We start from the raw sequence: 27,488 nt of genomic DNA, 5'->3' as shown, positions 1-27,488 counted from the left end.
CCAGATATAATGCTCCTATCTTGAGCTTTTTCCCAAGCACAGGATCCAATTCTACTTGGTATCCGAACTTACCATATAAAGCAGATTTGTTTTGACCATGTTACATAGCCATATTCTTTGATTTTGGGTACTTCTTCTCCTTCTTTGAAGTAATCTGTTCTCTTTTTGCTGCCTGCTGATCTGGGCAATACCCAGCTGCTGACACTGACACTTGCTGACACTACACAAGGTACACAAGGCAGGGAAGTAAACGAGTATCAGTTCACCATCCAATGTTAGCCGCAAAACTCATTGAGCATACAACATAGAGCCACCTTTTCTCTTCATGTGGCTCCTATGCAGTCCTGCATATGGCCACAGTTGTCACTGGGCTTAGGGTCTCCATCATCCTAAGGCTGATACTCTTTTTTTTTCACTTCTTCCCATCCCCAACCAGCTGTTCAACCAGCATCCTCTGGACTGCATTGAATTGTGTAGAGCTGGGATGTATAAAAATGCACTATCCTTCTTATTTCACTGTGGTTCAGGGATAGGCCAAAACTCATTTTCAAGTTCAGTGTAATGAAGAAATGCTAGCTGATTTACCTTCAGAGCCCTAATCAATATAGCTGAATATTAACAGATCATGGGGTCACAGAACAATTTACATTGGAAGGGGCATCCAGAGGTATTTTCCCTGTGCGCCAGGACTGCTCTCGGGCATTGCCTTGTCCCCACAGGTGACAGTGAAGATGGAGGCAGTGAAGGGGCTGTGCACCGCAGAGACGACGGCGAAGGCCGTGCAGCTGCCACTGCTGGCCAAGGGGAACTCAGCAACACCAGCCTTCTTCTCAGTCGTCCCTCTGACTGTGGGAGAAATCCCAATCACCATTATTGCCTTCGACCGGGATTCTGGGCACAGTGATAGCATCAGGAAGAATCTCAAAGTGGTGGTACGTGTTTTGTGGTATGTATGCCCTAATTGAGGGCAGGCACTTCACCAATTGCCCTCAAATGCAGCATTCGCTCCGTGTGGAATTTTCATGGAGGGAGTGAAATGGTACAAACACAAGGCTAGAAGCAATTCGGGAAATCCATTTTTCAACAAGGACTGAGAGGAAAAAATTAAGCCTCTTTGTCTATTGTATATGGAAAGGTTTGTTCTCTTTGGCAAAAAAAAGACATCCTTTACCCACGACACAGCAACAAATTCTTCAGCTGGTGCCTGTCTTAGAATCTTTAACTTCTCCCTGCTTCACCGCCTGTATGAAAATTCTTTTTTCTTTCTGAAGCCAAGATTGAAGATGTCCATCTAGCACACTTTTAAGAAGGAAATGCTCTCTGCTAGTAATAAAGTTAAACCCTATTTTATTCCTTCTGGTCAATGGATCAGTCTTCATTCTTAACAATTACATAGCTAAAAGCATATGCAAAACATGCCAACAGAGATGTTGTATTGATGATTTAATACCTTATCTCTCTTTCAAAATTATAAAAAGGAGGACCCTTTTAGAAAAAATTACTTTTCAAGTGCCAATACAGGCCCATTACAATAACTAAGTCATCCATGGAGGGACTTTTTTCCATCCACACAAAAAGGGCAAAATATGAATCCCTGCACCCCTGGTGTCAGGTATTACCATATAGGTAGGGATATGGCACAGGAAGATGGGAACTTGCTGTTGTTAAAGGCTATAACTTTTGTAGATACAGACACAGTCTCAGAGTGCAGTGTTACGCCAAAGTAGTATCTATAAAAATAGCTTTATTAAAACTGAAACTGTGAGAAGAGGGGTGTGAGGAATCAGAAGGAAAACATGTTTAAGTTTTACACCTAAGGATGTACTCTGAATTTCATGGATTTCATACATGAGAGGCTTACTTAAATGAATCCCTCTGTGAGCTTGACTTGATGGGTCACAAAGCTGAGAATAAACTTTGAGGTTTAATTTTTGGGAGTTGGTTTTGGTTACAGGAATTTCATCCAGGGAAACATTTCAATAGTAACACAAAAAATTCAGCAAAGTTTATTAGTATTTCAGTTGGGAAACTGAAATTCTTATTTAAAGTTTGACTTTTATCTAGAGAGAAGTCTCCCTTCAAAATCACTTATTTGTGCCACCTGCTGGCCTAGTGCTTGGGTGGAGCTCACAGGTTTCTTGCACCTTAATTTCAGGTGTGAGTGCTTGCAAACCTTTTGACTTTTCTTTCTTTAACTGTGCAGGCTGAAGGTGTTTTACAGAGAGAAGAAGAGACCATTTGCATTAACAGTAACTGTAAGTTACCCAAAAGGATTACATACAGATGAGGTTTGGAGTAAGAATGAACAGTGAATTATGGATGCAGTGAAATACTCCTTGATGGACAGATGTTCCTTTGGTTAACCGGAACTTGTCAGAAATCTCTCCATCCAATACATAGCAAAAGACTTGTGAAAGAAAAAACCCCAGGAAATCTAAATTTTTAGAATTTATTTACTTTACTTTTGTTTTTAAAGGTGACATATATTAACTAGGTGTCTATTTAATTCACTAATGAGCCTTAAAAGTTATTAAAAACCAAAGTTTTTTCAAGCGTGAAATATTGCTAAAGATTGAAAATTTAACCACTATAAGAAAGATAAGTATATCTTTTCTAAAATTACAGTATGTTGTTTATTTTTTAAAAATCTGGATGTAGATGTCTATTTGTTATTTATTTACAGTGAAGTCCCATACAGTGGACCTGAACAGACCATCTAATATGGTACCGGGTTCTGATAGCCACGTGTTAGTTAGCCTGAAAGGTAAATGTAATTTTTTTGCCAACAACTTCTCCATAGGTGACAAGGGACAGGCTCCTTTGTGCTGCTCATCCCTGCTTGGCAAGTCTCCGTTCTCTCCTGTTTTTTTGGTTATGACTCAAATGGTCTGTGCTACATGACCAGGTCATAAAAAAATCATCCCCAGGGTTGAGCCAGTACCTCTTCCTCTTTCTAATTACTCCTTCTTACTTGTAGTGAGTGTAAAAGCTTTATGAGATCCATCCTTCCTCATCCTTCCTAATGTGCTCGGACTAACATCATTATGGGAAAGCCAGACGTGAAGGGAAGAGTTCATCTTCTCTAATAACTTCATGCAGGGCTATAGAAATCTGCTTTGGATTCCAGAAATAAAGATGCCAGACTCTGATGTATAGGTTCTGGAGAGCTCTGTATTTCCAAAGAGGAGATATGTTCATATATTCATTTAATCAAATACAGTTGTATGTGTGTGTGTATACATATACATATATATATATATATATATATACACACTCATGCCTACATATTTTAAAACTTCTATTGGCAAGTATTTGTATTAGTGATAAATATTTACCCTCCGTCCTGCCCCAAAATGTAAAATAATATATTTGTGACACAGAGGATATTGGCTTCAAATCCCTGTTCTAAAATAAAGGGATCATTGAATTCATAAAGTTATAAAATTGCATAGAGAAAAAAAAAAACACATAAAATGTTTGTCATGATTAATGCACAGTCTTTTTATCCCTCTGTGGGAGGATCAGGGCTGGTTTGACAAGACTTTTCCAGCCCAAACCTGATAAACAAGTCTTTCCCCCTTCTGTTTCTTCCCTGACTCCAGTAGCCTGAGGACTCTTTCATATTCCTTCACTGTGCCAGACTCATTTCTTGAGTTTTCCTGTGGCCTGGCACCTCATCCTTGCCCTTCTTCAAAGAGCTTTATGAAGTCTCAGGTAGCTAAGAACAGTGCTGAGCATTGAGGAGTATTGGGCCACAGTGGAATAGTTAGGATCACCTTTCTTCATACTACAGCAATCTGTTTTAAATAAGATACATACTACATCTTTTATTTTTTGCAACAGGGAACATTATGGATCAGTCTGTTGAAAATTGTTTGAGTCTCAGTGGAGTTGAGAGGCTGATTCAGGTGCCCAAAGGCTGTGCAGAGCAAACGATGGTGACAATGGCCCCTGCAGTCTATGCCATTGAGTACCTGGATGCCAGCGAGCAGTGGGTGAACTTTAATCCCGAACGGAAGCAGGAAGCCATCAGTATGATTGAAAAAGGTAGGCAGGAAAAAAAAACCAACAAGGCAAACCAACCAGAAGCCAAAGGATGGGATCCTTGTTATCTGTTTGCACTGCGCACTGGCTGCAGCTGCCTCCTGAAGGAGTGCCCACTGTCTTACCGCAGCCTCACAGAAATGCCCCCTGCAATCTGCAGACAGACATGAGGGACAGAACATGTGAGGAGGGCTTAGGACACTAATTACCAGCTTCTGGCCCTGGATGGTATTGACACTGACAGTCCATTCTCTCTCTTGCCTAATTTAGAAGTAGAAAGTAAAATCTGAGCTGATCAATGAAAATTCTTTTCAGACTAAATGGATAGCAAAGGCCAGTCCTTCATTGCCTCCAAGTGTTTAAAATCAACCGAGATAAATCACATCCTAAAAATGCTTATTCTCCCTATGGTTCACAGACACTGCTTAGGATAGCCAGCTGGGATGTAGACATCTCTGTCTGTGGCTGTAAAGAGTATAACAAAGGAAATTCCCAGTGCTAGTCATGATATTGACATCTTCCCTTGTCCACTCCTGTATTCATCATTACATAAGCTGGAAGGACTTCAGTAACCTTGGGCCAAGCCAGGGATGGAGTTTCCTTAGGGAGAGGACACCTGCAAGTCTGCTTCTGGAAGACTCCGCTCCACAATGTGATCCAAAGCTGGTATTAAACGTACAGCAAAGTCAGGACCACAGTATGTGGAAATGTTCCAGCTCACAGGAATTAACACAGGGAATTGTTAGTATGGGAGCAGGTACAGCTGATCTTTCTAAATATAGTGGTGTGCTTATGGCATAAAGCAATATGATGTACATGTCACTGTGATCTTCAGATATGACAAACACATTTCATCAATGATAAGCAAGTGTATAAATAGAGATTAAAAGCATGCTAGCAGTTGCTGCATGGAGATCTTTGCCTATTTATCAAGCCTGTCAAAAACAACATGAGATCCTGCTAATAAGTATTTAGTATTATCAGCATCATTTAGTGCCTACATTATGCTTTTATTTATTCTTATTGAAGATCATCAGCGTAAAAAAGTTCATTGGTTGTGTGGCTATGATACAAACTTGGTCAAAATAATAGCAGTCAAGATCTGAAGTCACAAGTCATGATTTTTCTAAGACTGTGTCTGACCCAATAGAAGATGTTTTGTATACTTTTTGATTCAGTGCACCATAAAATCAACAGCTTGAAAAGTTGTCAGTGATGGAAAATAATCTCCCAGTATTCATTACACATACAGTACTTTGTAACCATAGGTATCTGCAGTTTTCAGGTTATTTGCTTGGCTCAATTAAGTCAAACAAGACAGAGGACCTTCTAAGCCTAGTGATTTTTCTGAGTCAAATTCTGCTGACCCAGTCATTCCCTCCTTAATGCCCCAATGAACATCTCCATGAACTCTTCCACCAGTCAATACAAAACATGTCCATTATAATAGAAGTGATGTAGGAAAATGCCCAAAAAATATGGGTGTTTTCTGAACAGTTATGTGCTCTCCTGTTCATGCAGGTTACACTAGACTGCTTGAGTTTCAAAAGGAGGATGGGTCCTATGGAGCATTTAAAACAACCCCCAGCAGTGTGTGGTAAGTGATTTTCTTTTCCTGGAGTTTTATTTTTGGGGTTTTATCTTTAGGGGTTTATTTTGTTGGGATTTTTTTTCAAATTACCTCTTTTTATTTGATGCATCAGAAGCTCTTCTTTGGTGATGAATTTTGAAAATCTGGTGGTTTCCTATGTACTTTTGCCATGAATAAACAGCCACCAAATTCTCTGAGCGTATTCAGTCCTTGGTGAAAGAGATTTATACTGAGCCCACTGATTATTTTGCATTTGTCACAGAGTAGAAATATTCAAGATGATGTTGTACAATATCTCACTAGGTTGCAGCAAGTGCACTGTATTGAATATGAGTCTGTGCATAAAATTAGTATGTTTTTCTTCCTGTCAATATAGTCTTCTAAAAATATCTGTCAGCACAAGTTTGGAAAATTTTCTTTTGTGCAGGTTAACTGCATTCATTGTTAAAGTGCTCACAAGGAGCAGAGAATACTTCGGTATACAAGACAGTCACATAAGCAACTCGATTTCCTACTTGGTTAATCAACAGCAGGCAGATGGTTCATTCCATGACCACCACCCTGTAATGGACAGGAAAATGCAGGTAGGTCATCCATAGTTAGAATAATTTGTTGTGCATTTAGGGCTATTAGGGATTCAAAGGAACGCTGTGAGTTGTTAAATAACAAGAAATGTATCTAAAGAGAATAAATCTGTAATGTAAGTACAAAATCTGCAATGTAAAATTAATTTGTCAAGATGTCTCTTATGTCAGATGCATAGCTAGCACTTTACCACCTTTATCTTTTATACGGTCTTAGATACGTTTTCAACTATGCCTGTGGAGCACTTAAAAACATTATTTTGGTGGATCAGATGTTTGGTAAAAATGTACGCCTTTTATTGCTTAAGGCAATAGAGTGTAGAATTGTAACTTTGTTTTGAAGGGGCATCCAGAGCTCATCTAGTCCAAATGCTGCTCAAAACAGTTCTAGTTAGATCAGACTGTGCAGGACCACACGTAGCTGTGTACATCCCACTCTGTCTGGGTAACCTGTTTCAGTATTTCACCATGCCCGTGATGAAAAAAGAAAATGTTAACACTTAATCAGAATTTCCAATTGCATATCTTGGTCTACACATCCTCTATATCTGTCCATAAACTCAAAACTGTTATACTGTCCATTAATTTAGTCTAGGAAAGCAATGTACATCTTCCAAAACTCATTGAAAATGCAATGTAATGACCATATATATATATATATGAAAAAAACATGCATTAATATTTTTAATGATCTGTGTCAAATAACTTGTGAGGCTTTCACACTCTGGCCTCAAAGCTAGTTTCACAGTTGATGTAACACTATTGGGAAAAAAGAAACAAGTAGCTCAAGGACTAGTCAAAGGGTTCTGATTTTTTTTGACCAGTGTTCACGCTGAGATAATCTTCTATCTCATACTTCAAGAGCTTTCAGGGGAAAAAAGCTAATGAGATCACAGTGCTTTCTTTATCAAGAAGAGGGATAAGAAATTATCCAGTACTGGTGTATAAATACCTTTACAGGAGAGTTCTGTCTGCAAGGTAGAGGGTTCTTTAGCGTGTAGAGAGTAGCACAGAAGTGAAAACAACCCCACCCTCCTAGTGACAGAAAACTGAAACTATGAATGTTTCAATGACGAATTATAGATTTTTAGCTGTAAGATAAATAACTAAATATTTGATTATCAGCTGGTTCCACATGGTGGGTTCCTGATCTCTTACACTGTTCAATGCAACTTTTAAAGCTGCCACCATAGGAGACATACTTTAGAGGTACACATATTATTTAAAAAAATATAAGGCATCAGCTACATGGTACATGGTCAGAAGGTTTGCAGAGAAGATCCTTGACTTTATGGAAAGTAATTTTCTAGATTTAATCATAAACATATGCATGCACATTTAACTTTTCCATTTCATCTTTCAGGGTGGCATTAAGTTAGCAGAAGACGATTTGGCTATGACAGCCTTTGTAACCATAGCATTGCAACAGACCCTACGTGTTTTCCCCTCACCTGATGTGGTAGGAAGCCTGGCTCTTTAAGTCTGCAGTCTATTGCACTATGGCTCTTTAAGTCTATTGCAGTCTATTGCACTATGGCATATTGGGGAGCTGCAAATGGGGTTTAAAATCTGCTTATATCTGTGATGGATAGGAAAAAATGTTGTGGCCTATTATACAACAAGGGGTTTTGAGCTACACGCTCCATCAATAGCTTTAATCGCTAAGCAAATTTGATAATTGTCTTAAAAATTACTACAGGGAAGTATTCTAATTTCCAAGTGCTAGTTTCCTAGTGCCAGAAGTAACAGTTAGCAGGTCCCAGTGATCTTTACAAATGGATATATTCTGTTTCCACAGGCACGAGTGATTACAAGAGCAGTGGCTTACATGAAGAACCAATTTTCAAGAAATACTGACTGCTATTCTATAGCCATCACTGCTTATGCTCTGACACTCGTACGGTCTGCTAGTGAAGAAGCTCAGTTTGTGAAAGACAAATTAAGGGACTGTTCCTCTTTTGATGGAGGTACTGGTAACCATTCTTAAAAATCCCTTTAAAAAGCACTTTTCCTAATGGAAACACAGTAACATGAACAAAACAAATTGAAGTAAATGAAGAAACATTAATTTTATACAACCATGTATATATATATGTAAGAAATTTAATTATTTAAATAGCATAATTAAATATTTCAATATTTTATATTTTAATATCTAATTTTAATAATTAATATCCTTATAAAGTGACAGTTAGTGAAGCCTGGATCATAACCTTCTCTGATTTTGAAACTGGAACAAAACTACAGTAAATATTAATTTATGTTTTCTGCTTCCCTTGGGAAGAAAAAAAAATGTCCAAGCCAAATTAGAAAGAAGAAACTTCATATGAAAAAATAGCAACAGACAGGAGTAGTCCAGACTGGATTTGTGGTCAAGAGGGAAGGTGTCTCTTCCAGCTCACCTGCTTTCAAAGCCCCCCATCTGTCCTGAGTGCTTTGTCCCAGCTCCCCATGGATGTCCCCATGGGGACATGAGATGTGGCAGTGGTGACTGCTGAGTCAGTCAGCTGTGTGGCTGCTCCACCATCCTGGTTATTCCTCCCAATGCATTTGGTAAATTCAGTCCTGTTCAACAGCCCCAGTTTAAGTGTTGAGAATATGCTTCTCCTTAATCAAGGCTGGATTTGTGGCCATAATTAATACTATTATGTCTGAGGGACCACCAGACACAATGCTACCACTCCGTCAGATGGGCATCACTGTGCAATGGGCTCATTAGACCCATTGGTTGGAGATATCAAAATCAAAAATTGTGGGTTTTCTTTTCCATTATCTTTTCTTCCCAGCTGATTTGTTGCTCTCACAACAGCATCTGTGTCTCGTGGTTCCACAGTGCCATGGCATGAAGTATCCCCTGTGTAGGACAATAGTGATTTTCGGCAAAAGCTTTTGTCAAGGTGATTCAGGACTGAGTTGTTCTTGCAGCAAAGCAGCAACGCTACTGGGGAAATGGGAACAACGCAGTCTCAGTGGAAACCACTGCCTATGCCCTGCTCCAAACCTTGCTTCTGGATGACATGGAATATGCAAGGCCTATTGCCACGTGGCTGACAGAGAGAAGGAACTACGGCGGAGGATACTGCTCTACACAGGTGCCTGACCACCAGCTCAGGGGCAGTCTTAAGGGGAGGGAAGGAAGTAAAAGCCTCCTAAGAACTTTTTAATTTAGATTTGAACAGTGAATTTTCAACTTCTTTGGTATATGAAGCAGTAAAGATTTTGGATCGTTAATTAGCAATGGGCCAAAATAAAATAGTTAAAAGCCAGCAAAGAAAATTCTTTGTCCTCATGAAGAAGTAGGATAATCTGAGGTCAGGACTCCAATGTGTTTACAATTTAGTGCTATAAGAACAAGCTGGGAAATTAAATGAATAGTCTGTGGAAGTAGGAACCGACAAATGCAGGAGAATTCCAAAGCAGCAAAAAGCAAAAAACTAAATTCAAGATGACTGATAATGTCGTCTCACGTGCTGCTGAAATAACCTGGCATAACTGCTAGTATTTTTGCTTTTCTTTCTCACCTAGGACACAGTGGTGGCCTTAGAAGCTCTGTCAGCATACAGCATACAGACACTGGACACTGCTTCCACCGACCTGACTGTCAGGCTGGGAACCCCTGGAAGGAGAAATTACTACAGCATTGTTCTGACTGATGCCCATGAAGAATTTCAGAAGCAGCTAGAGGTATACAACCATTGGTTGCTTCAAAGGTTTTTTTCCCCTCAAGAAGGAAAAATAAAATCCTCTGGCCCACGTTTTGTCATGTTAAACAACCATGATGCAGCTGATATATTATACCTTTAAATAATTTGATCTGTAAAACAACAGAATCTTTTTAAAGTTAAAAAAACACCAAACCCATCAGGCACTTAGCAGCACACTTTAGAGGTGCTTTCCTGCCTCCGAGGGCTTTGGATGCCTGAATCTCTCCCAAAAGTGAAGAGCAGCCAGGAACCTAAGTCCTTCCAGGGAATGAGGAGGAAGGGGAATAATCTGATCTTCACTGTACCTGAAACTGTGAAAATGTGAAATCCAGAATATAAAGGAGAGACTAAAGTTGGTAAAATACATCTACTGGGCCCTAAAACGGCAGAGTAAGAGTCATTAGCTCAGTTCATTTAAAATCCTGAGACATGAGGTCTCATAATTCCTTCCATAGCTGAAAGTTTTCCCTACCCAGGTTTGGGGGGTAAAGGCATAGAAGACTGTCAAGATGTGAGGAAAACAATAGACCAAATTCTGAGCACAAACTAAATATCTTTTCTTTTCCCTTGGTTTGCAGTTTGAACTTGGGAGAAAACTTGAAGTATCTGTGAACGGCAAAGGAAATGGGACAATGAGTGTAAGCTGTAATTTCAAAATCCAGGGTCCAGCTGGATTTCTTTAATCTCTTTTTGAAACCCAAGTGAAAACTTACTTGAAATGGTCCCAACCTTTGTGTTCCTACCTCCAAAATTCTAAAATGTGGGGCCTAAAGCCTGCCCTTATGGACTGTTGATTTTTCCTGTCTTTAACTTCATTAAATCCATGAATGTCAAGGGTGATAGAGGTGGCTGGAGTTTGAAAGACCTCTTTGTGTTTGGGAATGGAGAGTTATCTCAAAGGAGTCCCACGCCATTTGTGAATTGCACATGGGACCTGCTTATATCTGTGGCACTCCTCTGTGACCAGCCTGTGCCATTGGGGGACTGGCCATTCTCTCCATGCTCCCATGTCCCATCATCATGTGTTGGAATCCTGGATGGGTGAATTTCTTGTCATTTAAATTATGTTTTTAGTGGCTTGCTGTTCGTGTGTTCATCTTAGATATTAAAAATGTACTGGTCACCCGAGCTGAAGAACAACACCTGCAATGACTTGATTTTGACAGTAGAAGTGGAAGGGAGCCTTAAGTACTCTGGTGAGTGAAGGGGCAGGGGCTGGGTCTCAAAGGGGACACGTTTGGCCAGCTGCTAATGATCCTTCATAGCTTTCCAGCCTTGGAAAGTGGGAACAAATGAATGAAACAAGGAAAAAGGGAAGTCCTGAACCCTACCCAGGCATTGTTTCATTTAGTTTATTATTCTTATCCTTAAATAGCATAACTATGAGTGACAGTAGGTGCAGCAGGTATTTAACAGTAACACAGATACCATTAGAAACTCTCCTTGAGAAAGGGGAGGTGAACTGCCTTCACAGAGGGGAAAGCCCTGCTCAGTTCTCTGGCTAATGAGGGACCCACCATGTGGGCTTAAAATTCTTTGAGGCAGATCTGTCATAGGTCTTTCATATAAGCAAGAATGTGTTTTGCACCTCCTGAAGTGTGTAGTCATCATCACCTCTGCCTATGTTTGCATTGGTTTTTTTCTGTTTTGATTGTTAACTTTTGGAGGGAGGGATTGTCCTTTAAATATTTATGCATAGCCTAAACTCCATTCTTAGTCTGTTAATTATTCTTACTATGGTTATCCCTAGAATTCTAACTCTGAATGAATTGGAAACACTGAGACAGTGTACAGTGAACTGTTATAAAACTCACAGTGACGACATGACTGCCCACTAGAATTTATCATTATACCAAAAAGGAGCCAAACTGCAGGCAAACTTGTTCATGGCTGACCCTGTCTCTCACCTCCAGAAGCTGAAGACTCTGAAGAAGACTATGATTACGAGGACTTGACTACAGGAGGAAACAGCACTTTTGAGACACTGTCTAAAGTGGATTGGTTTGATATCCACAGCAGAAGAAAAAGGGATCTGACCACTCGCAGCAAAACAGAATCCTTGCAATACAAAGTCTGTGTCAGGTAGGTCCTCATTTGCTTGTAATTCTCCTTTGTCACCCTCTTCATATCCACAAACTCAGCATCCAAACTAGTCATCTCAGAGTCTGCATACACTGTAAGTGTGTGTTCTCTCTCCCATGGCAGGAGAAAATGTTTCCAAACAATGGATGAGATTTATTTACATGGTTTACATAGACTTCAAATGTCCACTGCAGATTCTTCCCTATCAAGTTCTGAGGAGTCTCTAAAGCACTTAGCAGGCTAAAAATTTGAAATAAATATTTTATTTAGAAAGGTAAATACAGCTGGAATGCAGCAGTAGCATATTTACAGAGTTTCATCACTTTCTGGAGAGATGCTGTTACTTCCTTTGTGGTCACACTCTGGCCTCATAAAAAAAGAAAGGATGGCTAATACTATCAAGGAGAGAAGACAAATGGGATGTTCTGTTGTGACAAGAAGTTGGCAAGGGCAGAGGTAGGAAAAAATAAACCCTCCTATGCAGCATAACACTGAAACACCTGTCTTTTTTCCCATTTACAGTCTGGCATTGGTCTCAGAAGCACAAATTTGTGTCTCTCCTATCTATTCTAGAGAGGAGCAGGATGGAAGAAGCAGGTTTTGCTCCCCAGTAGAATTTTGGTTTTCCACTGACTTTTGTCAAAGCCTTGAAGACAGTGGTTTTATCTCCTCTTTTAAACAGTGGCATGAACAATAGCAGGGGAGGACTGAAGTCACCCTAATTCCCAATTTTCCCTCTCCCTCATTAAACACATATTCAGTGAATTTTTTACTCACCAAAGCATCATCTTCCCCATTAATTTCTATGTAACATTTATCAGCTAACAGATCCACTGTTCTGCATCACTGTTCTGCTGAGTGTTAGGCTGAGGCTTAGACAATAATGTGAAATTCCTTGTGGTTAAGACATGGGAGAAGGCAAGATTTACATCACTATTCGTCTTCTCTACACTGTGGTGCATCCATTATGGGAAAGGGAGAGTGCCAAAATAAAAAGTTCTTAAGTTCCACAAAGCGCTTGTAAAATATCTCATGTCAAGGCAACTTGTGCAAGTGCAGAACCACTTCATTTTCCAGCAATGACACCTCTTCCTGATTTTTGAGATGGTGAAAGCTGAAAGATTGGAAATCAAATACAGATATTTAGTGGATAATTACAGCAATGAGGATTTTTGCCTTGGACAGCAAAGGTGATACAAATTTGACTTAGTCGGTGAAAATTTTGGATAAATTCATTTCCTATCTCCCCTTTGTAAGTAATAGAAAACAGATACCTTGTCAGTGCTGTTTACCTCCCTGGCTTCAACAATGCTTTTAAGGTGAGATGAACTGTCATTTACAGGTGATATTTTTCTGCCTATCAGCTCTAAGGAAAGCCTATATGAAGATCTCAGGCAAGGCACCTGGGTTTTGGATGACCATTTGACTAGTTTAGATGACTCATTTTACCTCCTGACTCTTAATGAATTAGGCAGCTAATTTTCAAATTAAAATCCACTTAGGAAAGTTAAATGGAGCAGAAAGTTTTGCTTCACCTTTAGCCAGCCTGGGGAGCCAGACTATTCAAAGCAACCTGGCTGTTCAGTGCAGCTGTTCACTGCTGACCATGTCCCTTATAAAGGTCCACAGGTCCCAAAGCACCAAAGATGTCCCTGGTTGATCTCACTCTGCTGAGTGGGTTGGAGCCTGACACAAAGGAACTCGAACAGGTTAGAAGCATACTTTTTATGCAACATTTTATAGAGCCTTTAGAAAATTTTTCTTTCAAAATCTTTCCAAAAATCTACAGAAGAGACATGGGAAAACCAATAGATAGATAGATAGATAGATAGATAGATAGATAGATAGATTTTCACTATTCTCATTCTAATAAAAATATTTGCTGAATATATACAAGAAATGCAAAGCTTGTGGTGAACAGAGTTCAGATTTCTTAGTCCCTTGTAAAAGAAATTAGGGCAAGGCTTAGCAGGGCAGTAATGTGCCCTTATCATATCCTGCTGTCCTGTGACATCCCAGGACAGGGCATCCTGTGCTTGCAGAGCAGAAGGCAAGTAGTCTTTCAGTGGTACTTGGTGGCAGGGCACAGGGACAAGGAGATGGGGCACAGTGCTCTGAAAATGTGGCTTCAGAGTTTGGGGTTCTGGAGCTGGCTTGGTTGAGGGAAGTTTTCTCAGTTTTGTGCTTTCAGGGACAGTCTCTTTTAGGGAGGAAGAAAGAGGGCTGAACAAAGCCAACTAGAATATGGAAGGTGGCAGCAAAGGTATTCCTGTTCTGCTAGGGGTTTGTTCTGATTTGTTTGTTTCTTTGTTTTCCTGCAGTTGGTGACAGCTTCAGACAGGTACATTCAGCACTTTGAGTACAAGGAAGGGAAGGTTTTGCTCTACTTTGGTGAGGTAAGCAAACCCAAAGATTTTCTAATCCCTACCATTTCAGATAGCATATAGACTTTTTAAAAATCTAATCATTGCATTTTTCACTTTCCATTCCCTTTCTGTAGTTTTTGTCATTTATTATTATTGAACAGTGGAAAGAACAGGAGGATGGGAACAGAGGAAGGGAAGAAGGGAAATACGCACCTTCATCTTCCACCATTCAATGTCCAAGGAGATGTAGTTCATATTGAAGATTTAGCCTTTGGCCCAAGAAAAAAGAGAAATCCTCTCCCTCTCTAGCCAGAAGGGATGCTTTTCATACATGATAACAAAAGTGTTAACTGGTGGTCCTGTAAATTCCACATGGACATTTTGCATGTCAAGACCAAAATCCAGATAGTGATTAACAAATGTAAACATCAGGGCCCCTAGTCTCTGTGTATTTTTCCCAATATTTTGGATAATGACTCCACCCTACATCCACTTGAATTGCTTCACCTCTGCAGCCAAAGCAGATATCAGTATTAACCCATCTATGCCATCAGAACAACTGTTCAACAACTAGCACAGGCACAAACATTGAGGAATTCACTGAGGAGGAGAGTTTTCTCATCAAAACTGTTCTTCCTTTTTCCTCCAGCTCCCAAGTGGACCAGACCCAGATTGTGTATCATTTGGGGCAAAGCAAATCAATCCCATGGGCTTGGTTCAGCCAGCAAATGCCATCCTTTATGATTTTTACAACCCTGGTAAGGGCACAGAAAAATGATACATAAATGCTTGAAAGAGAGTGTCTCAAAAAAATCCTCCAATCCATAGAAAGTTGATTTTGATGTAGTGTGTGAAACTCCATAATTTTGTTTAGTGGTTAAAAAAAAACAGCTTTGCATAACTGTCTTCCAGTTACTTCAGATAATCTAAACAGAGATCTTCTCAGGAATGGCCTAGTATTGCAAAGGGACTGAAAATGTGAACTTGTACACTCATGAATTTTTAAATCAGATTTACTGAGATCCTGTTTCTCATGGTGCTTTTAAGCATATTTCACTCACATTTTGTTTTGACACGCTGTGTCTTTATGCATCTAAGATAGACCATGTTGGAGGTTTGACTTTTGTAGTGTGCTTGCCAGGGAAAGCAGTCTTGTTCTTCATTCAAAGAAAGGTTAAATGCAAATCATCCCCATTTGCCAAAGTTATGCAAAGAATATTTGAAAATTAGGTCAAATCTCTACTTTGCCTTAACAGAGGGATACAAGACAGTTTACACTGGGTTTAAACCACTAACTGACTATTGGTTGATGCTATCTTCTTCTTCTGAAACAGTGCAGTGTTCACTGTTGTTCTGCAGTGTAAAGAGGCTTTTAAGATGGATGGTTTCCAGAAGGAACAGAAAAAAAGGGGGATGCAGGGAGGGAAGAGTACAACTTAAAAAAACAAATACAAACAAATAAAAAGCCCCAACAACAACAACAAAACGCCCAAACAAAAATTATCCAAACTGAACAAAAATACCCTCAAGCTGTTGCCCAGCTGAAAGGTAACACTGTACTCCAGGTGCCTAAGCTGTAGGCCTTTGGGAACTGCTGATGTGCATCTGATCCCTCAGTGCTCTGCTTTCTTTGGACCAGGGAAAAGCTGGGCTGCAAACGTAGTTTGCGCTGTACTGTACAGGCTTTTCCACCTGAGCTCTCCCATATGAGCTGCTTTGTTCCTTGCCCACAGACAGGAGCTGCAGCGTGTTCTACAGCGCTCCCAAGCACAGTGCCATGCTTTCAAAGCTGTGCCACGCCGACGTCTGCCAGTGCGCAGAAGGTAAGGAATGGCTGCAGGAACTGGTCTAACAGAGGATAGTTGGTTACTTCTAGGAACAATTTACATGGGAATTGTTAAGCCCAGAAAGGAACACTAGAATTATCCTAATGTGTAATACAGGACACATTCATCCTCTAGGATGTTCAGTATCAAGTTGATTTTTTCTCAGATATCCAGGATTTTTTGATAGCTAAATGCAATATATATATATTTATACACATGTGTGCGTGTATGTAACCCTCTATCACAGCACTAAGGAAGTTGTTCTGCCATTTTATTATCTGTTGTATTGTTGTGTGACAATGGATGTGTAAACTACATCCATCTACATATCCATGTCTATTGTGTTGTATCACTTATTTTCTTCCTTCCAGGTCCCTGCCCAAAACAAAAATCAACTTTCAGTAAATCATTAGCACAAACCACGCGTGTTAGTTTTGTCTGCTACCAACCTACTGCAGATTATGGTAAGGCATGAAAGACAACTGCTGATTTCAGCATCATTCATTTTAATAAGTATAAACTTATCAAACTTAAACTGTGCCCAGACGTCTCCTGAATTGAGTAGGTTTTCCATATGTGGCCAAGAGGCCACGGAGAAAAAAATGAAGGCATGTGCAGTTTAGTCATCAGGACAGAGAAGCAGGAAATAAAGGCCTCGGAAAGATGCAGCAGGATGCTGGGGGAAGGAATGGTGGACATTATGTTACAGGGTTTAGAAAAAACCCATGGTGCAGTACCACAGTCCACTAAATCTCTCGCGTTACAGGATGTAAATAAGAACAGGGTTTCCATGGCATGCCATAGTTCAGTAGCTCCTTCTGCAGAGCTAGATGAATATTTTTCCCTTTGTTAATTCACCTTTCTGGCCTCTTCTCTAGTTACAAAGTTAGATAAACTACTGAAGGAAAACTGGTTGTGCACCATTGGTAAGTTAGATGCTAACAGGACAGGAAAGAATTAAAACCTAACCACAGAGGAGCTCCCTTGAAAACATACAAAGAAAGGAATACAAGTCTAGAGTCTTCTGATTAATAATTCCATGGTTTGTGAGTAGATGGTACACTGGCCTCTGTTCAGACACTTGTAGAAGCACACCTATTATTCAGTCTTCGGATGCAATTTCATGTTGCCATCTGGCATCACAGAGTTGTTGTCTGTTGCAGCATACGAGGTGGAGATCCTCAGCAGCACAAAGAAGAATGTTTTTGATTACTATGAGGCCAAAATCCACAAGATCCTTAAAGCATGTAAGTATCAAAATGTTTTACTCCTTTCATTCACCTATAGAAAAACTAGGTTGACTAAATGTTAGCCAGCATGAGCCGTGCAGGTGCCTTCTTCAGCCATGGAAAAGTAGGGTCAGATATATTTCTATAGTAGGCTTTCAAGAAGGCTTCTTTATTGCAAGGTTTGTTTGGTGCAGCTGCCTCACTGTGCAGTTAAGCCCTGGGGTAGTTTTTTTGGTTCACATTTCAGATGAAAATAAACCAGAAGACACATTCCAGACTCATTGAGTCCATGGTTACAAACTGGAGCTAGTCTAAGATAAATCCCTCCAAACACATGCAAAGTGTGGGTATTATGTCTTCTGCATCATCAACTATTTTATTTTATAGACTGTTGACAGATCCTTAATTTTTGTTTTGTGGACATAGCCACTGACCTCTCTTCTGATACTAAATGAAGATTTGAAGTACCTATTACTCAACTAATTATTGAGCAATTGCAACTCTTGTGGAGCAGACTAAGAGTTGTCCACAGTGACTTGCCTGAGGTCAATAAAGACAGGAAAACTTCTGGAACTTCAATTTAATAACTGTGCTAAAGAAATAGAATGGTTTCTTTGTTTTTAGGCGCAGTGTAAAGGTTTGCACAGCTCTCAGACAATGTCCTTTTGCAAGCCTGCCATCCCAGCTGCCCCCATGTGAACTTGATCAGCAGCATCAGAGAGCACTGATACTCCTCAGAGTAATTTCTGGGGAAGCTATCAGGTGACACACCAGACTTCAGTTGCTGTGGTATCATGTGGTCACCAGTTTTGACTTTGGCAGCCAGAGATTGCCTTTAAAAAGGAACTTCAAAGGTTTTGAAATCTTCCCTCTCTGCAACAGAATAATTAACTCACTCCATCAATCTTTGCCCAGGGGCCTGGCAATGTCACCCAGTACTCTCTGGCACAAAACTTGTGATCTGTGCCAAATGTTCAGTAAAATAAACAAGTAAAATAAGGTCCATGCTTCCTGAATCCAGAGGGAGCATTGACATACCCAGGGCTTTCCTTATGGAGGGAAATAGTAATGTACCTAGTGGTCAAAATACTGATAGTAGGAGATTATGGTATCCCAATGGAAAGTTTTATTAATGTCTTGAAAATACCTACAGCATTTAAAGGCTTTAGGGCTCTGGGTCCAAATGCATTTGTACTCACAGTTTGCAGGAAAGCAGTGGAAAGATTTTGGGTTTTGGTGGCTGAGAGAAATATCCTTTGAATGTGAAGTTGAAGTGAAAGGATGTCTTGTATTCCCACATACTTGATAATTCTTTTTTGATTGTGCTGTCAGATGCAGCTTCTGAGCATCAAAAAGCTTTCAGCACATTTGGGAAAGGCTGGCAGGAGGTACAAAGATATATGAGGATGAAGAAAAAGCTAGGTGTTGCACCCAAATCAGCCTGTGACTGCGCCAGTGTTACTATCTCTTGGATTCTCTGCAGCTCTTTTGAGTGAGGTTAGCCTCTGTTGCCATCACCAAATTTAGATGAGAATTAGTACGGTAAAATCTCATTCTCTGGACCCTGTCATTATTTCCTTAACAACCTTTGATGTAAAGGGTTGGTTCAGAGGGCAGATGGAAATGCTTATTTGTGTTTGGGAGTCAGCAAAATAGAATATTGCAGGTGTGTGCTTCTCAGACTACTTTGGTTATTGAAAGAATTAGTGTATATGTTTTGAATGGCTAACATTTGTGCTGTCCTATGAGCCCTCCAGGAGCCCTTTAGGGGAACAGTATAGCCCATACAAAGAAGAACAGAATCTTTCTTTTCCCTCTTCTTCCCCCCCTGCTGCCCTTTTTAAACATTATTTCCCATTACAGATTCTAAAACTCTAAGTAAATATTTACCTGAAATTCCACTTGGATGCTTTGAAACATAAAATTAACTTTTTTTTTTTTAAATTGGAGATTTAAAATTGGAAATTACATAATAACCACTCAAGGTAATGACTCAAATGCTTATGATCCCACTGTCTGAATTGTATTAGGCCATTTGTGAAGCATATGAACCGAGAAACACCTTGGTAATTTAAGCCATCATCATTTTCTCAAGTAGTTCTGACCCATCTCTGCATTGCATGAACAAAATGAAAATTCAGGACACTATGCAGCACATGAACAGCAAAAAGGTCTTGGGTTATATGAGAAAACCTACAGGACTTATATTGTCTCCAAAAATGCAGATGTATAAGTAACATATATTAAACTGATGGAAGTTTTACCTAGGTGGTAGATAAGGTTCTTAAAGCTAGGTTTCACAGATTAGCAGTCTCTGCCAAATTCTCTGAAATCTAATTAATGTTAGAATATTCTACCACAGTTTTTTGTTCTACTTTTAGGATTTTGATGACTAGTCTTTCCATACTTGTAATATAGTACTCTATACTAGAGCAGATGATGCACACAATTCTGTTAGCTGTGGTGCAATTTATGTGTTATTTAAACTGGTTTAATAATGAATTTTTACAGGAACTTTCAAATTATATTTAGAAAGAGAGTAAGAAATTAGAATATTGCTGTTATTTGCTTTTTTTTTTTTTCAAATGGACTTTGAAAACTGTTGTCCTAGTTAAACAACATAGTGTCCTCATGACCTGAGACTGGTCAGATGAATAGGCATCATTTCAGCTCTCATAAGCAGCCACCTCATCTACCTTGGATGCTCACTTCTGTAGTGGACAGTGCAATTCTGAGTTAATAAACTTCTAGGCCAGAATCCAGACCAGAATCTTCTAAGTTACTTTAACATGGAAATCACCAGGGGATTGTCTTGTGTATCAGATTCAGAGTGAAGAGTATAAAGGCTGCATTAGCAAAGTTCAGGTCAGGTGTACTAAGGAGAATGAGATTTTAATACTGCATTGTCGAGCCTCAAAATGTTTGAATTTAGTTTGCTAGCTTTTAAGAGCAGCCTGAACCTGGGCATTCTGAAATGGAAGACAGCATGTTTTCTATTTTCCTTGGCTTTTCCTTCAGACTCTTAGACTTAAGCAAGCTTCATAATGTCTGAAGGGTCCTAAGGTCTATAGGAAAACAACTCCAATAATTACTGCAAACACCAAGACAACCAGCTAAGGTTGGTGGCTTACTTTCTGTCAGGTCACACTAAGGGAAATGTATCCTACCATAGCAGGGCCATTTATTCACTTGACTGTGGTGGTGTTCGCAGGGGTCCCAGGATGAGGGAAGAGATGAGAATCTTGACTCCATGTTTCAGAAGGCTGGTTTATTTTTTTATGATATATATTATATTAAAAGAAAATTATATACTAAAACTAAACTAAAAGAATAGAGAGAAAAGGATTTCATCAGAAGGCTTGCAAAGGAAAGGAATGGAATGATAATAAATTCTTGTGACTGCTCACAGCCTTGGCACAGGTGGCTGTCATTGGTCATCAAGTAAAAGTAATTTCACATGCTGGGTAAACAATTCTCCAAATCACATTCCAAAGGAGCAAAACATGGAAAAGCTGAAGCTTCCCAGCTTCTCAGGAGAAAATAGCCTAACAAAAGGATTTTCCAGAAAATATGTCTGTGACATTTGACAAGCCCAATTCCAAAGTGGAATATCACCTTGGCTTAGCAGTGGGACAAATGATCACAGCGGGTTGTGTCCTGTGGCCTACAGTTCTTCTCTGTGCTAGAACAGTTCATGGGGTTTTCTCTTCTTGTCCCACAGCTGCAGATGAAAGCATCCAAGTGGGTGAGCACCGACAGTTCCTGTCACGCTCCATGTGCCAGTTAAACATTGTCCCTGGCAAACGCTACCTACTCATGGGGAGAGACGGGCAAACTGTGGATTGCAACAACAAGTAAGTGCAAAATGGTCTCTGGGCAGCAGCAGCTGATGTCATGGACCATAAACCCAGAGGATACAATCTATTAGAATATCTCTAGAAAGTAAAGGCAGCACCAAATTTCTCAGGGAATGATTCTGCTGGATTTACTAAAGTGCAAAGTGTTCCGCTCCATAGGCAAAAGCAGAGCTCTGGGGATGAGCTGAGCCACCTAAATCTATTGACTCATGGATCTGTAGTTCCCAGACTTCTCAGGATCAAACCTGGCCCTGGTACCCCTGGGTTAAAAAATCACAGCTGGAAAAAGAGAATGGGAAAAGCTACCCAGTCCATCTACTGCAGATGCCTTAAACAGCTCCCGTGTTTGCAGAAGAAATGTGTGGGACCCTGACTAAGAGCAGCTCCCAAGGTTGCTCTTACACCATGCATGCGAGTAGCATATTCTTGCCATTTCTCTCTGTCACACTTTAATGAAAAAAAGGGAATTTATCTGAGTGGGAATTTAGTATGACACTATCAAATATTCAGGAAGAAAGACATCATAAATGTTTCATTTCCCTGCACAGAACTGGACAAAGGTAATGCCTCTGAAAGCTTCTAGGGAGGAGATCTCCATCAAGCTGTGAGCACCTCTTCCTAAAACCTTAAAAAGTCTCATTCCCATCTCTATATGATGCCAGAGTGCCTAGGTCAGTGGCCTGCTTCAAAAGAAGCCTGATAGAGACTGGGGTGTTCCAGCAGAGGTTTAATCTCCAAAGTCTTCTCCAGCTAATGAAATACTGGAAACTACACTGCTTCTCATTGGTATCCTCTGTTGGAACTAAACTTCCCCTCACTGTCCCACTGGGGCACACTTGGGCCTTTTGTGTCATTCTGGAAACTCTAACAGAAACTTAGCGCAAGCTTACCTGACATACTCAAAACACAAGTACAGCCAGGTCTGTCCCAGCTTGGCACTGACACATCCCAGACTTTGTTCAAAGCTCAGTTAACCTGCTGGAGAAGGCAAACTTCTTGGCTAGTATAACTAGCTTGATTTCAGAGATGCCTCTCTGGAGGGATGAGTTGCTCAGGGATTACACTTTCTCATTGCTCCACGTCAGGAATAATGACTGACCTTCTCTGCCTGTCCCATTTTCCCTCAGGATGCAATACTTGCTTGATGCACAAGCCTGGGTGGAGAAAATCCCGGAGGGCAGTGAGTGCCGCAGCACTCTGCGCCGGCAGAGCTGTGCTCACCTGCAGGACTTCCTGAGCACCTCTGACAGCCTGTGCCATGTCTGAACAATGGCTCTGACCCCCGCATCTCTCTGTGACTGCAGCTCACCTTCTGCCAGAATTCTTCCTGCAAAGCCTGTGCATCCCAGTGGCACCTGAAACATGGCAGGGCTGCTTCCATTGCTGTTTCACTGATTGGGGTGTGAAACACCCTCCTGTGGGTGTGTGTGTGGGTAATACAATAAAAATGCTGTTCCTCTACTGGTTACTGTGCTTATTGTACCTGACACTGGGGAAGAGAGAGCAGGAGTTTGTGTCTCCTTGAGGTATCCTACAACAGTGCAATTATCCTGTGGAGAGTCAAAAGAAAAACACATTGTGCATTGCCTGAATAATTCCTGTAGTTCTGGGCAAGGAGAAAATATTTTTAAAAAGACCAAGACATTTTCATGAGTCAAAAAGAAAACCAGGTCTTCATGGGCTTGCCTGTGTTACACTGCTGCTGAAAGAGAAGAGATACCAACTCATGCTTCAACACATCAGCTGGTTTCTGGCTGTAATTGTGAGTCCTGCTGACCCCGTGGCTGGACTCCATACACTTCTAAAGCTGGAACTAGGAGTGGTACACTGAGCATGCCCTGTGCTGGGCACTTCCACAGGGAGTCTTCCACAGGTTTGTTAGGCTGGTAGCTCATTGAGGACGCAGAATTGCTTTTAATTGCACTCGGTTCCCACATGTCTTTCAAGCTTTTCTTTTTCTTGAAATTAACTCAAAACTGCTCTTTTCTTGGGATAAGAAAAAGTCTGTGGAAAATGTTTTGGTAACGCTAATAAGCAGATGACTTTCAAACACAGGTTTTGCTTCTTTAGCTTGCCAGAAAAATGCCATTTGGCAGTCATGTCTGAAGCAAAGAACTGAGTAGGTTACCATCCTCAGATGCTCATACCACTATCTGTGCCAGCAGCTACTGAGCACAAACATTTGCCACCTGGACTGCTTGTGCTGCACTGCAGTAAAAATAAGAAGGGACTGTGTCAATGATACGATAATTAGTAGGTCCATGCTGAGCTGGTTAATTTGGAGTCAAATGATGCTACTGATAGAAAGGGCAACAGTGATGCTCATGTGGCCAAGGCATTACACTGCAGCAGCACCTACCAAAACAGCTCCATCGCCAGAAATTTCAGATTCACAGAAGACAGTTCATTGCTTTGTGCCTGAACTCAGAACTGAACAGCTATCTTTGAAGTCTGCAAACTCAAACTTAGCATCAGCTGGACCTGGATATGAGCAACATCTTCCTCTCAGCTGCCAAGCATTGCATGGATGGAGGGTAAGGAAGGCTCATTTCAGGAAAACCTCAATGACTGCTTCATGACATATGTAAAGGAAGATAAGAAACCTACTGAAGGTGTAAGACAGACACTTAAATTGACAGAGGACCTCAAGCTTTTCCCCAGCTTTCACATTTATGAAATGTGCTTGTAATACCTGGTCGTACATTCTCTTTATTACACAGCTTATATAAATGTCAGTGATATGGCAAAATACAGCTGAGGTCAGTAAAGCAAGTACTAATTTCTGTTAATATAAGATAAAGAATAGGTTTTTGCACTGACATACCCATTATCCAGTATTTCTGCCAATATTTATGAAAGAATACCTCTCAGGTTAAGAGCCAAATCCTTCCTTTCCGCTCCCCAAGGCTTGAGTTAAAAACCAATGTCTGACCCTTCTGCTGTGTGGAGTATACCAACAGCTCAGAGGTTCTTGCCTGGCAAACAAATCACCAAATAATTGCAACACTCAAGACTGTAAACTGTGGTGAAAGCATCTTTAAAATTTTATATCAGATCTAACATACATTTTACATATTTTCTTCCATTTTACTTGCAGGTGAGTCTAAGCTGGAACTGATTAGTGTCTGAACTTTTAAAATGCAGTCTCAATGTGGGAGCTGTGTGTGACTATTAAAGTTATTTTGGGGGCAGAGGTAACAAACATGATTCTACTTTAACTCTGCCAATTGGGACCCCTTTGCTTCCTAGGAAAACCTTTAAATATCTCTGGCCTAGGATCTAGCATAGAGCAATCTCTATCTCCCTGTACGTTTCTGCCCCAAACTCCCAAACATATTCATCGGGAGAGGGAAGACAATGGTGGAATTATTCTGTGCTGCCACAGCTGTTAATGTTTTCAGGTAACGCAGTGGCAGACCTGCTGCAGACTCAGACAGCACCATGGAGGCCCTCTGGAGAGCTTTGGAAGCATTCATTTCTCCTTCAGCTGCCACAACCTGCAAAGTAACAGAAATGGAAATGGCATGGAAACGCTGCCCATAGTGGTGAAAATCCAGCTTTATAATGAAAAGAAAACCAACTAGCTTGGATTCCTGGAACCATAGGACAAGAGGAAATGGCCTTCAAGTTGCCACAGGGGAGGTTCCCATTAAATATTAGGAAAAAAATTAGGTTGTCAATTGTTGGAAGACAATGCCCAGAGAGGTGGTGGAGTCATTAACCCTGACGGTCATTTAAGAGGTATGTAGATGTGGTGCTTAGGGACTTGGTTTAGTGGTGGACTCCACGGTGTTGGGTTTAAGGGTTCGATTTGCTGATCTGAGAGGTTTTGTTCACACTAAACAATTCTGTGGTTCTATGACAAGGAAATGAAAGCCTGGAGGTGGGTGTCAGCTGTCGTGGGTCTCACCTTAGCTTTTTTCTCTTGAGCAGCCTCTGCTTCAGCTGCCATTGCCCTCTGCATGGCCATGGGGATCCGGATGTCTTTGATCTCCACACGAGCCACTTTGACTCCCCACTGCTCCGTGGCACTGTCAAGGGTAGCCTTGGGGACAAACAACACACCAGGAAGAGCACAGTGCTGGCAGACGGAAAGCCACGTGGTGTACGCTGCTTGGACAGGACAGGGCAAACCACACAGCAGAAAGAGGAATGCTCCAGGGGCACCATGTAGAAGCATAGTATGTGCACAGTGGCACAGTGGGTGCCACAGCCTCAGGAAACACCTGCTGGTCAAAACCAGTGTCTCCTGTGGGGCTGCTCTCCTGCCTCCTAAATTATGATCCCCATCCTCTCCTTAGGTGGGCAGTTACTAAGCTTCTCCCTTTTACAAAGAAACACTACTAAGTTCCTTAAACAGCACAACACCATAAAAGCGCACTATGGGTGAGACACAAGACAGCCCTGCAACCCTGGCAAACTCATCTGGGCTCTGGCTCCTGGGCACTCCTACAATCCATACCACCACCATGACCCTGTCTCTGCATGGCCACTCCCCTGGCTGCAGAAGGTACAGTCTCTCTTTGGTCTGACTATGCCTTGTCTCTGACTGAAATTAGTGAATTGGGTATTGGATTTTTCCTCTTCTCTCTCCCTGGCTGCCAAATCAAAAAAGAAACCAGATGGCACTTAAAAGCATACACCAACTCAATTTTGTGCTCTTAGTTGTAATGACAAGAGATACAAGTCTTGCCTCAATCAAGGGTCTGCTCAAGACAGAGTTTCCCCTGAGCAGGGGCTCTCTTTCTCCATGTTTGCAGCTGCCTCTGTGCAAGGGCTAAGCTCATTTTTTTTAATCACTGGATAATTGCAGAATTTTAATTGCTTTTTGATAGAGATAACTTGGCTACAAGAGGCTGCGGAAATACCTTTAGAATAACTCTGACTCTAAGCAATGAGATGTATAATTGAAAAAAAATCATAAAGGATTTTTTTATCCTTGTTGAAATAAAAAAGAGAGATTATTTCTAATTTGCTACTCCCCAGAAGACATCTCTATGCTTATGAATTTTGAGTGCCAGATTTACCTGGATACTGTGTGCAATCTCCTCACGACCTGCCAGCAGCTGAGCCAAGCTCTGTGTACCCAGAACGTTTCTCAGGGCTGTCTGTGCCAGAAGCAAGGTGGCAGAGTGGACATCAGCGACGTTGGCAACAGCACTGACAGCGCTGTGGATCCTGTAGTGCACCACCCCATCCACCTGGGCAGTAACAGCATCCCTCGTGAGAATCTGCATTGGAGAAATGCACACAGTCACAGAAAGATCCAACAACACATCCTTTCCCTGGGAAGGATTTTTTATTCTTTTAACCCTTAGTGAGTTAAAGGCGCTGATAATTTAAAGAAACTAAGATTTTTTTCTTGATTTCTTTGTCATTCCCCCAATAAATTCAAGAAATTACTTCAAGACAGCTGTCCAGCATCAACAACGTTTAAACTGCGGGAGAAATGCTTTACATACCCTCTCAGTAACTGCTTCAATTGTAAGTGAATCTCATAATTTGAATTAACTTCTTTTGCAATAATAAATGATGTCTGTCCTCTTCCTTTTTTGTAGAAAGATTCATTAATGAGTTTATACATTTCATGCAGCTTGGAAGATCTGTGCTACTTCTCCTAAACAATGTATTTGTAAGAAACACATTAAAACAAAAAGTGCAAGAAATTGTGAGAAGAAACTGAAAGAAATATTTAAGCATTCATAGAAGAGTTGCCATTTTTTGTCAGACAATCTTCTTGTGCCTCAGAAGGCAGCTGGTCTCAGTGGAGAATTGATGATGCTCCACCATCACTTCCCTGCTCAGCATCTTTTGCCTGCAAGGGGATGCTTCACAAAAACCCTGCCAAATGCTGCAGGAGCCTGGCCAAAAGCTGCTAAGCCTTATACAATACAAGTTCTGCAACCATCTTCTTTCCAGCCTCACATTTTGGGGGAGCCATTTTTCATTTCACACCACACACCCCTGCACCCTGTACTCTGAGAAAAGGCTCTTTCTGTTTACAAAAAGATAATAGCCAAAAAAACATCTCCTGGGGAACACAGCAGGAAATTCTGGGGGCCCAAAGGGTCTTGGAGCTGCTTCTTCCCCCTCTGCTCTTAGTTTAATGAAGGGGATAGCAGTGTCAACTCTGTAAGCAGAAGAATTTTTCTGCCATGGGGCTGAGGTCAAAATTTGCCAACAAAATGCCTGAAGATATATCCTA

At 40.8% G+C, this 27,488-nt stretch overlaps 2 protein-coding genes across 2 annotated transcripts in view; one reads left to right on the top strand and one right to left on the bottom strand.

The window, feature by feature from the left end:
* LOC102032664 (complement C4) overlaps window positions 1–22,735 on the top strand; it is a 41,357-nt gene extending 18,622 nt beyond the window's left edge. Inside the window, exons 21-41 of the mRNA XM_005420797.2 lie at window positions 720–932; window positions 2,204–2,255; window positions 2,684–2,764; window positions 3,844–4,047; window positions 5,566–5,641; window positions 6,063–6,219; window positions 7,583–7,678; window positions 8,018–8,186; window positions 9,145–9,311; window positions 9,745–9,903; window positions 10,502–10,561; window positions 11,026–11,119; window positions 11,837–12,005; window positions 13,627–13,714; window positions 14,327–14,401; window positions 15,021–15,129; window positions 16,105–16,194; window positions 16,569–16,661; window positions 17,361–17,444; window positions 21,148–21,280; window positions 22,411–22,735. Of these exons, the coding sequence (XP_005420854.1) occupies window positions 720–932; window positions 2,204–2,255; window positions 2,684–2,764; window positions 3,844–4,047; window positions 5,566–5,641; window positions 6,063–6,219; window positions 7,583–7,678; window positions 8,018–8,186; window positions 9,145–9,311; window positions 9,745–9,903; window positions 10,502–10,561; window positions 11,026–11,119; window positions 11,837–12,005; window positions 13,627–13,714; window positions 14,327–14,401; window positions 15,021–15,129; window positions 16,105–16,194; window positions 16,569–16,661; window positions 17,361–17,444; window positions 21,148–21,280; window positions 22,411–22,549 (2,508 nt within the window). The 3' untranslated portion in view covers window positions 22,550–22,735. The remainder of the gene's footprint in view (window positions 1–719; window positions 933–2,203; window positions 2,256–2,683; window positions 2,765–3,843; window positions 4,048–5,565; window positions 5,642–6,062; window positions 6,220–7,582; window positions 7,679–8,017; window positions 8,187–9,144; window positions 9,312–9,744; window positions 9,904–10,501; window positions 10,562–11,025; window positions 11,120–11,836; window positions 12,006–13,626; window positions 13,715–14,326; window positions 14,402–15,020; window positions 15,130–16,104; window positions 16,195–16,568; window positions 16,662–17,360; window positions 17,445–21,147; window positions 21,281–22,410) is intronic.
* A 1,401-nt stretch (window positions 22,736–24,136) lies between these two features.
* The window catches only part of STOML3 (stomatin like 3), a 9,096-nt gene continuing 5,744 nt past the window's right edge, over window positions 24,137–27,488 (bottom strand). Inside the window, exons 5-7 of the mRNA XM_005420796.1 lie at window positions 26,311–26,514; window positions 25,194–25,328; window positions 24,137–24,780 (exon numbers count right to left, since the gene is read on the bottom strand). Coding sequence (XP_005420853.1) covers window positions 24,580–24,780; window positions 25,194–25,328; window positions 26,311–26,514 — 540 coding nt within the window. The 3' untranslated portion in view covers window positions 24,137–24,579. The remainder of the gene's footprint in view (window positions 24,781–25,193; window positions 25,329–26,310; window positions 26,515–27,488) is intronic.

The sequence above is a fragment of the Geospiza fortis genome, unplaced genomic scaffold (genome assembly GCF_000277835.1).
Source record: "Geospiza fortis unplaced genomic scaffold, GeoFor_1.0 scaffold194, whole genome shotgun sequence".
Taxonomy (NCBI): Eukaryota; Metazoa; Chordata; class Aves; order Passeriformes; family Thraupidae; genus Geospiza; species Geospiza fortis.
This window is presented reverse-complemented; position numbering and strand designations above follow the sequence as displayed.